The sequence below is a fragment of the Protopterus annectens genome, chromosome 10.part0 (genome assembly GCF_019279795.1).
Source record: "Protopterus annectens isolate FY-2018-M chromosome 10.part0, PAN1.0, whole genome shotgun sequence".
Taxonomy (NCBI): Eukaryota; Metazoa; Chordata; order Ceratodontiformes; family Protopteridae; genus Protopterus; species Protopterus annectens.
The window spans coordinates 650,208,149-650,219,140 of record NC_056744.1 but is presented as its reverse complement, the minus strand read 5'-3'; the positions used below and the strand labels follow the sequence as shown (position 1 = coordinate 650,219,140).

General features: G+C 40.7%; 1 protein-coding gene across 1 annotated transcript in view; it reads left to right on the top strand.

Moving 5' to 3' along the window:
• TTC4 (tetratricopeptide repeat domain 4) overlaps positions 1-10,992 on the top strand; it is a 331,051-nt gene that overhangs the window by 4,710 nt on the left and 315,349 nt on the right. The window contains exon 2 of the mRNA XM_044085498.1: positions 9,699-9,816. Within this exon, the coding sequence (XP_043941433.1) occupies positions 9,699-9,816 (118 nt within the window). The remainder of the gene's footprint in view (positions 1-9,698; positions 9,817-10,992) is intronic.

Genomic DNA, 10,992 nt, shown 5'->3' with positions numbered 1-10,992 from the left:
CCTTTGTGTAATGGGATTATGAAGAAAGCTTTCCAAAGGGTTGGGATGTAGTTTTCTGTAATAGAGCTATTAATTATAATAGATGCAGGTGTCAACAACTATACTGAGGTATTTAGATAGCAAGTTGTCAGGAGCTAGTATTGCGGGTTTCCGTTTTTAATGCATTTTTTGATTGTACATGTCTGGATTGACAGTTGAGTTGGAGTGTGGGGCTATGATCTGGGGGTTTAGGTGGTCTGGGCATAGGTTATTGTTTGAGTTAAGTATAGTATTGGAAATTAAGTGCCTGTTGAATTTGTCTGCAGTGTCCCAGATGGTTTCAGATGGGAAAGTATTTGGGATGGGTTACCTGCTTGGTTTTAGGAGGAGGTTTAAATCTTGCCAAAATCTTTTGTACATGTGGCCTGGTTGTGGAGATGGTTTTTTTTTTTTTTTTTCATAACAAACTTGTGCCCTTATGTGGTTTCTGAGGCACCAGTGTTTATTTAGGTATGTTTGGGTCCTAGTTTTGTGTCCTTGTTTCCAGGCATTGTCTCTGTCTCTCATGAGTTGTTTGGTTTAACAGGTTAACTACGGAGCAGATTTTAGTTTCGCTCTTTTATGTCTCATTAGGGTTTGTTGGTTTTGTATAATTAAGACGGAGTTATTGAAGTGACAAACAGCTTCATCTCGTGGCAGATATTTGGGGGGGGATCCTAGTCACATTGTTTGTGTATCATTATGTATGGATTTATCACAATTAGTTAAGTTTCACACAGAGTTGAAGTACAGGGGTTTGGGAGGCTTGTGGTATTCTGTGTTGATGTAGATGGGGTGATTGCTGGGAGGTTGATGGCTATAACTGAGACTATGCAGTCTAGTAAGGATGTTTTTTGGATACTTTGCCAGTTCAGGTTGGTTGTTAGATCAGCTGAGTTAAATGACAGGTTAATATTATGGAGAGTAGACATTAAGTTCACCAAGCAGGATGGTTTCATTGTTGAAAGTTGATGGTAAATAGCAAAATATTTTTTCAGTAGTCTTGGCATTTGTTTTGGGGGGGGGGGGGTTGATGTTGGAGTTTAAACAGATTATGGTTTTCTGTTTATTTAGGTGGAGTTTGGCTGTTACTATTTCACCATTGCTGTATTGTGGAATAGTTCGGAGGTGAGTGTGCATTTGCAAGGTAGTTTCAAAGATGATGACCACAGCCTGTTTACCTATGTGGTCTTTGCTAATGATATAACTGGGAGGAATGATTTCATCTTTAATTTTAGGTCTTAACCAGGTATCAGTGATAACTAGGAAGTGGGGTTAGTGCAATTCAGTCCATGTGTGAAGTTCAGTTGTCTTTTTGCAGATACTGCAGGTGGTGAGATTATATTTGGAGGCTGGAGGAAGAGACTGGGGTTTGATGTGTTTCAGAGGATTCCTGAGGAGGGGAGTTTTTATGCAGATGGTTTGGCAGGTTGGGTGTTGGGTTTGTTTAGGTGGGGCTAGTGTTGGGCCAGGGTTGGGGTGTAAATCTCTGTTAGTTTATTGGGTGGGTGGTGGAGTTGTTGAAGTTATGGAGTAGTAGTTCTGGTACTTTTTCTTATTCCTGGAGTGTGGGGTTTTGTATTTGGTTTAGTTTAGTAATATGTGATGCATCACTGTTGCAGTATTTGTTATAGATGGGATGTCCTGCCCTGGGCAGCCTGAAGCTTGGCCAATAAAAAAAATCTTGTTTGTGCCATATATCACTCGTATGCTCCCCGCACAGAATGTAGTGCATGAAAGGGACATATAGAAGCAGCTACCTAGAACTACTTTTGCCGCCATTTTAAATGCTGTTTTTTGCCAGTTGGTATGAATGCTTTGTTGTTGTACTGAATGTTTATCAACACCAGGTAAGTGCCCTGTTGGGATTTATTTATTTTTTTCAACTTTCTTGGTTTTGTATTTTATATAGCTACCTAGAGTTCATGTGATCCAAGAAGAAGATTCTGAAGAAGTCCTGACTACCTTTGGACAAAAGCGCTTAATTCTTTGAATAAAGTGAGCCTTCAGTTCAATTACTGGTGTTCCCTGTTTTTTATCATCCAGGAAGGGAGAACGTTGGTGTGGGAGGAAGATTCCCCATAAGGATCATCACAAACGGTGTCTTTTTTTGTTTGGGTGCTTCCCATGATCATACATCTTGTAGTATCTGAAAGGACATTTGTGCCTAAGAAACTTGAAAGTTGTTTGTCTTCCCTGGCCATTTATCTTGAAAACCAACAGTTTAGACAGCCCAGAGTGCCGTGGCAGAATCCTTTAACCCCATGATACTCTTGCTTGGTAAGAAGGCCAAGAAGTTATGTTTGGATTCTTTAGCTGTCCAGCCTCCACTGGACATCCCTCTAGAAGCAGGTAATAGCTCTGTAGGCTGTTTGGTGTTTCGGATTCCTATGCCTTGATCCCGCCAGAGGCTGTCATGGGATTGTCTTTTTGCATGTTCGCGGAGGCTTTGCAGGTGTCTGCTCCAGACACCAAGAGGGAACTGTGATTATCTTGGAGAGTCCTAGAGGGATTCCACAGATATTGATCAGGGAGGAAGCTCCAGGTTCTTTTCTCAAATCTCACCAAGGGTCAGAACCTGCAATATTTGATAGGGTTGCTGTCTGGTCTAAGAAAAGACAAACGGAAGCATGTTTCTGTCTGTCCTATGGATCCTCAAAGTGAATGGCAAATTTACTCAGGGCTTGTTCTCTGCCTTAATGGCCCCAAAGCCTCCTTAAGGGGTTTCAGTACCAACTCCTCCTTGGACCTCTTCCCCTTCTAAACGGCTTAGAGATCCAGATTCTTTAGATGAGGATTTACTGTGTGGTGAGAGGTCTTTGTCCCGTTCTTCACAGATGCCTTCGCTTTTGGCTTATGGTTCTGATGAAGAGGAATCTGTTAGCCCGGAGTCTCCTTTCGAGGAATTGTCCTTTGGGGGCACAGTTGCTATGATGATGGAATTCTTTGTGGGATTTTTCTCAAGGGTCTAATATTCAGAGAAGATATTATGAGTTGCTTCAGGTGGATACTCCTAAACTGTCAGCAGTTCCTGTTGTGTTGGCTGCCTTGTTGTAAGGTTCTTGAGGGTTGTCATAATGTCCTCCTGCTGTGGTATCAAGTCTCTTCTGACAAACCTTCTAAACTTTTTCTTTCTGCTAAGGATAGTAGGGCTATGGAGAGGACTAGCAGTAAAGTTTACAGTGCATCTACTTTGGCCTATAGGGCTATTAATTATCAGACCCACATGACCAGTTATGCTATGGCCTTGATGGCTCAGGCTTGTCAGATTTTTCTCTGCCCTCCCTGATTCTGATGACAAATCCCCCTGCCTTATTGTTTTAAGGTTCTGCTCCTCAAGTGGCTCGCCACTTATTTAGGGTAACTCCGATGCTGTTGATACCTCTTCTAGGGTTGCAGCTTTTGGGTTGCAGCTTTTGGGTTCATCATGAAGTGTTTTTCTTGGCTTTGTCTTTAGTCTCTTCTCTTCCTGAGGACATTAAGGCCAAAGCTAGTTATGAAAATAAAATTGCCAAAGATTCCAAAGACAATCACAAGGCATTCTATAGTTATGTCAAGAATCTAAATGGCAATGCTCAGATCTGCTCTGAGCTACAACAGAATGGCATTAAATGTACTGATTCCAAAGATATTGCCAATATCCTGGTAGATCAATTTAGTGCCAACTTCACCCCCCTGTCACCCCCTAAAGGGCCCATCTCAATACCAGAAGATTGCCAAATTCCGGTAATCGCAGCCACACAGGTAGAAACTGCACTCTCCAAAGCTAAGAATACAGCATCCATGGGACCAGATGACATCCCGGACTGTGTACTACATGAACTACAAAATGAACTGGCACCTAAGTGTCATGTTTAATCATAGCCTCGCCTCAGGCTTCGTGCCCACTGAGTGGCGCACAGCTACATTTATCCCACTCCATAAGGGGGGATCCACCTTGGATCCTAGAAACTACCGTCCCATCAGTCTGACGAGCCTGATCTGCAAGGGCATGGAATGCATTGTCATGGAACTTATAAACAAAGACATTGGCAACCTGCAAACACTGGACCCCACCCAGTTTGGGTTCGTGAAGGGCCGATCTTGTCTCCTGAACCTGATTGACTTCTTCGAATCAGACTCCAGAGCTGTGGACGAGGGTAAGGTGGTCCACACAACCTATCTGGACTTCGCCAAAACCTTCAACACCATCCCCCACTCTGGAATCATAGATAAACTTACTAAGCTGGGCATAAATCCCTTCGTCACTCGATGGGTTGCCAACTGGCTTACTGACAGAACCCAGACTGTAAAAGTAGCCGACTCCAAATCCAGCTCCAGACAAGTGGAGTACCTCAGGGTTCAGTCCTGGGACGACTCTTGTTTGGCCTCCACCTCTCTGAAGTACAGGCCAACACCAAGGGACTCTGGCTAACAAAGTTTGTAGATGACTGCAAACTGGGAACCTTTATTGAATCCCCAAATTATGTGGATATTCTACAAAAGGGCCTTACAGAAACAGATGCTTAGTGCCAGAGCCATGGGCTCAAGCTTAATGCCAAGAAATATTATAGTTATCCCCTTTGGGAAAAAACATGTACCCATGAATTACCACATAGGTAGCAGTACACTAAACACCGAAAGTGTGATGAAAGACTTGGGGACACAGGTGGACATTGGTCTCACCTTCGATAACCACATTGCCACAACAATCAGGAAATCCTTCTATGTGGCACACCTAATCACTAAGGGCTTTTCATCCAGAAAAAATGAGGTAATTGTCCCACTGTACTCCTCCCTCATTAGACCCATTGTAGAGTACAATGCTCCGTTTGGTATGTACCTCACAAGACATCTGCAACAGCTGGAAAGGCTGCAGAAATACCTCACTAAAAGAATCACAGGCCTAAAGCAGATGCCCTATGCTGACCATCTAAAAAAAACTCCAGCTATACTCTGTGGCATATCGTGTACTTGGAGGTGATCTCTGCTTAACATACAAGGCCATGTCAACCCCTGAGCTGTTGGACATGCTCCACTTAAAGAAATTGGAACCTCTTAGAGCCACACGCTCCAGGGATCTAAACCTCGTCATCACAGTAAACAAAATATTCTGGAGGGATCGGTTCCTGACCCAGAGACCCCCCCATACTCTGAAATAGACTGCCCATACATGACAAGCAGAGCACCTCCTTGGCCCTCTTCAAAAGGAACCTTGATGATTGGATGGGAGATGGAAAATTCACCCCGGGGATCACGTCAGTCACCCTGCTAGATGGGGGTCCAGGGAAGTAAATATTGTGGGAAGAAATATCCAGGGAATTGTTATGGCTAGGCTTGTATAGGCCCTAATGCCGATAGCCTAGTACCAACCTATAAACCTATGAATTTGTTGGATGTTCCTTTGAATAATGCACATCTTTTTGGGACTGCTGCTGCTGACATGTTTTAGTCTGTTCAAGAGAAAGGTAAAGCCTGGCAAGACCTTAAACATATTTTTGTCTCTTCTGTCCCTAAGTTCCAGTGGAATTATCCTTGGTTTGCTTTTGTTCATAGGCAACCCCACCAGGCCTCTAAGGGCATTAAGGCCAGGAGGCAGGTTTCCTCTGCTAAAGCTTCTAAATTTCTATGGCCCAGAAGCCCCCTGTGTCTGATAAGCCTGTTTCTCTTTGACAGTTCACCTTCCCTTCCTTTAGACCAGGTTCCTTTGTCTTCCAAATTGGCGTCTCATCACTTAAGACACTTGGATTCTTTCCATTATCCGTCGGTGTTATGTAATGGTATGGAACTCTCCTACCTTTTTTCATGGATTCCTCAACCTCTTTTAGAACAAATTCCTCATTTCCTGGAGGTTCTGGGATCGCTGTTGAACCAAAGGACCATTCATCCTGTCCCCTCTTCCCAAGGGATTTTTATTCCAGGATGTTCCTGGTTCCTTGAAAGGAAGACCATTGGAAATCTATTTTGGATCTTTCCCGGCTCAACACCTTTCTTGAAATCCCCTTCTTGTTGGATGCTTACTCTTCAAACACTTTTCCTCTTGTATTACCCCAGGCTTTTCTGATGTCCTTGGGTCTGAAAGATGCTTACCTTCATATACCTGTTCGCACTCTCTTCAGGAAGTTTTACTTTTCTCTATGTCTGGAATGGGTCTATATTAGAATACCGAAAGTTTAGAATCACGAACGCTGTAAAGAGTGAAAATGCCGGACCTCAAAATGCTTTTTTGTGATTGCAGTATCTGAATATTTGCCATTTCTTCACTGTAGTGCGATCTTGGAGTTGGAATATATATTTAGCAGGGGGTGTGGGGGGTGTGCATCCCCCCACAATAATGATTTTGAGGTCTGGCACCTGGACCAGTCTGTAATTTAGTAGAGAAAATTAGCAATGGTCAGAGACTGCCTTCCTTACCATGAATTGATAAGAGTATAAACAAAGCAAAAGGATAGGGGAATTGTAAACGAGAGACCAGAACTGGAGCAGTTTATAGTTGAACCTAGAAAAGAAGCTGGGGTTAAAAGGGGATAATTAGTAGGGTGTATAAAATAATATACAATAACCATAAGAATCAGTAAGAAGAGGTTAGAAAAGACTAGGAAATAAGAATAGAAAGGTAGTATGCTAAAAAAGAAAATGGGAGGGTATCTTATGGCTCCCACAGTATGCAAAGAAAAAATGAGAGGTGTGATTAGAAAGAGAGGGGTACTTGAAAAATGTTGTTTGAGCTGCAACAAGTTGGTAGATTTCAGAAATTCCCACCAGGGTGCTTTGTAGTAATGTTGGTTGAACAAATTATTGTAACTAGGGAATTTTTTTTTTTTGTTTGAGCTGCGATACAGAAACTGGACTGCCTAGAAATAGTAAGGCTCTACTAAGTTTAATGTGTTGTCTACCAGAAAAAAAAACAGTACTTGAAAATGGAGGAAAAAAATCAAATGTAACAAAAATATTGAATGTTGTAAAAGGAGAAAATAATTGTAGGTAGGATATTTAGAAAGGGGAAGGAGCAAACTACTTAGAAATATATGGAATCCTTGGGAGCAGTACTTATAATGTTGAGAAGGAGGAGTGAAATTTCATGTCATGACACCAGTGGGCGAAACCAGTCTGTTATAGGTGGTTCTACCTGCCAGACTGCTTTATGGTGAAAAGATTAATAAGTTTGTGAAAACCTTTACATTGGGATATAGTTTTTGGGAGTGCTGGATTTTTGGAAGAGACTGCATAGAGTATATAGACAGAGTGTATAAAATACATGAAAAGTAAAAAAACATCTTTGCATCAGTTTCTCTTTTATAATTGAATGTGTATTCATCATTATGTAATATGTGAAATTAATAAAGGTGTTGAAAAAACAAAGCACAGCCACAGCAAATTAGTCACTACTTTTGTCAAATACTGTTCAACTCAAATGTAGTATTCTTTTAGATGCGATATTCCCTTATCCACAGGCTGTAAATTTTCAGTTTAAATGAGATACATTATTCCCATATGTATTTGGTTTTGGCAGAATTGATGGCTAATAATAGTAAGTTGGTACTGTAGTTAGGCTCTCAGCATGGTACTAAGCAGGTGGCAAACTGCAGAGCTTGTTGCATTTGTTTGCTTTTCTTTTAATATTTGTTTCTACTTTTCTTCTTGAGTTTAGGTATTATTTGCAGCTAGATTGTAAACTGGTGCCTAGTGACTTGCTGTCTGTATTGCTGATTTTGTTACGTATACTAGGAAGCGCAATGCACAAAGTTGAGGGAAGAACTGTATTGAGAGCCGGGCATTTCACATATTTAGTTATTGATCCTGAGACAAGACAGCCACGGTGGTGCAGCGGTAGCGTTGTCACCTCACAGTAAGAGGCTCTCCCCTGTTTGATTCTCAGCTGGAGCGCCTTCTGTATGGAGTCTGCATGTCCTCTCCGTGGTCGAGTGGCGTTCGAAAGACATGCGTGAATGGGTGTGCCTTCGTTGAAGGTTGGGCGTTGAGCTGGCACCTCTGCACCGCAAAAATCTACTGCCAATCATTAGCGGACCGGGGTTCCACTGTGGCGACCCCTAACCGAGAAAAGCCAAAGGAACAGCAAGTCATCGATCCTGAGACAAACTTTGGCTAATGTAGAAGTGCAAGTGGAAATTAAGTGAAGGATTTACAGAGGCTATTTTTTTGCACTCGTCTATCATCTCTCTGGCATTTTGGAAGAGTGGAGAACAGGATACAATAAGTATTTTAGCTTAGTATACTTTTTGAAAACAGAACAAAGACCACTTTGCACTTTTTTATCTGACAGGTTTTGTTGACTTCTTTGGAGATTTCCAGAAGAGAATTATTCCTGTGGCTCATTCTAATGAGGATCACATTTCTAGAACATTTAATTTTCTTGAATTTATTGTTGCCTTTGGTTGCAGCATTGCAGAATCCTAACTTATTGATTATTGATTTATTTGCAGCTAGGCTGTACTAGATTTTTAATGTTGTTCATCGTGCCATTATCTAGTTCAGCTATGTTGTGCTATCAGCTACTGCAGTAACCTCGTTTTGCTCAGTGAATGCTGTCTTCTGCAAAAGTATATTATACTTTCCAGTTTTTATTTGAATTATAGTAATTGTAATACCTTGTTTAATTGATTGTTTTAAAAGTAGCTTTTCTGTACACTTCCAAACAGACCGTGACAAACTGAAATACCCATTCCTTGTACTTCCAAACAAGTGGGGTACATCCAAGTGACTCCCCATCTGTAGGGTAACAACATTTCTTCTTCACTGGAACGTATCCTGATTGTTTTCCTTGTGGTACATGTAACCGCTAATAAAGTCCTCCCAGGACTCTCTTGAGACCCAACGGTCACAAATCTGCTGGTCTGTGACCTACTTACAACTGTCCCTCATTAAGCTCCTGCCCTGTTCACCTGTTTCTGAGTTGGTAGCCTTAAAATGACAGTGCCCAGCAGCCATCACTATGCCACAATTTGTAAAACATTATTACTCAGAGAAATCCACCAACAAACTTGTGTGAGCTAAAAATGATAATGAAGGTCCCATAAACCCTGAAGAATCTGTAACATATTTCTATGACCGACTTAGACAGTAATGTTATGTTCAGGTATTGCTGAACCTCTTCACTGGTAGTATAACTAATAATACTGATGTTAAATCATTACTTGATGGATGTTAAGGTGCTAAGTCCATACTGTAACATTATACTTTTCTACATTTTGGAGGAAAGGGATCTTCCTTTTTTTTTCCATGGTGCATGAAAGAAACGCCAAAGTAATGTGAGATTTGTGCCTTTGCTTACTGCCAGTGAATGAAGTTTCTTTTACTTCAGAGATGTCTGCATAGTACCAACTTAACATATATGGCATGACATTTGTTGCTTTTCTGCACTTAAATTAAGGACCACATCTTTTCCATTTTTATTAAGTGGAAGTACACACGATTCTTCCTGTGTTTAGAATCATGGATACTGCAGTGGTATTGGGTTACTTGAGGTACATCTAGAAGAACTGTTACTCTGCAGTTCCTTTTTAAAAAGCTTAACATCACAATTGTATAGCACTTTGGCATAATTAGTTCAAAGCTACTAGCTATTGAGGACAAACTGTTAAAATCACATGACTGTGAGAATGCCTCAGGTGATATTCATTTTAAGTAAGTTTTAACATCCAATGAGCATTTTCTAATTGATTTGTTATTCTACAATGCAGGAAATTGAGAAGATCCCAATGTTCATGAAGAAGGTCCCCACTGAAATAGATCCTGAGAAGAATCCAGACTTGGCGTGTCTGCAGGCCATGATTTATGATGAAGATAGACCACCAGAAGGTATTGCATTTCAGAGCAATCCAGAAATAGATTTTCATCATTCTTGTATATCTGCCTAGTGTGCTATATTTTTAAAAGGAGCTTTGCTATATTGGGAAATGCACATTTGTAATACAACACTAAATAACTCTGAGTTAACTGGGAATGATTCTCAGATTGTGTACAAGTGTGAGTTTGGTGTAGGTAATCCTTTATTGGCAAGCGTGGAAAGGAGAGTGTAGTGTACAGCTAGTGCAACGTGATGTATGGCTTTTGGCTTATGTTTGCAGGAAGACTTCCTCAGTTTTTTAAGTCTGCCTTTGAAGGTTATACCACCTGGATGTCCGAGCTGAAGGGTAAAAAAGAAAATGTTTTTCTGCATATTTCCTGTAATTTTTCTTAAGTTCTGTCTATATTAGCATTATAATTTATTATAATGGGTAAGAGCAACCAGGCAATCATTCTGCATTTCAAGTGTATTACAGGTATGTTTGGTAGATTAAGTGACTTTAACAGAGTCTTGTTTGGATGTGGTGAGTGAGAGAATCCAAGAACAACATTTGCGAGATGTAGCCACAGGCACAGTTAGTTGTCAGCTGTTTTGCCACAATATTGTCACAATATTGTCTTCAGGATGTATTGACATGACAGTAGTACATCAGCATGAATGAAATTAAATAGATTGCTATGCTTTTGAGTATTCTGTACACATTGACAGAATCAAGATTGGCAACAGAGTCTTTGCCATTTTTACACTACCTAAATACCTCTGTACTACTACTGCATCTAACTGCATGATCATGGATTGACTATTTTAGCAGAACTTTCAAAATTTAAACAAAAACAGACTGCATTAATTTATTGGTGCTTTTTTGGTATTTTATTCATACTGGTTGTATAAGAGTTTGGAATCCCTACTTTTTTTGTAGAAAACTGCTCCACTGAATTTTTATTTATTGAATTATTTGAGTGCTAAAAATCATTCAGTGAGCTTGGTAAAGCACCCTTTTTTTCCATGGGAGACAAAGGTCCTCCCCTTCTTGTGGAGGCCGTAACCAGTTCCATGTAGTACTGTTATTTTTAATCGGGCCTGTGGTTGCTGCATCTTAACTGTTAGGAAGAATCTCCTTTTGTGAGAAATCTTTCTTTTTTATGAATTGTATGAAAATCTCAACTTGCATCATTTACCTTTTGCCT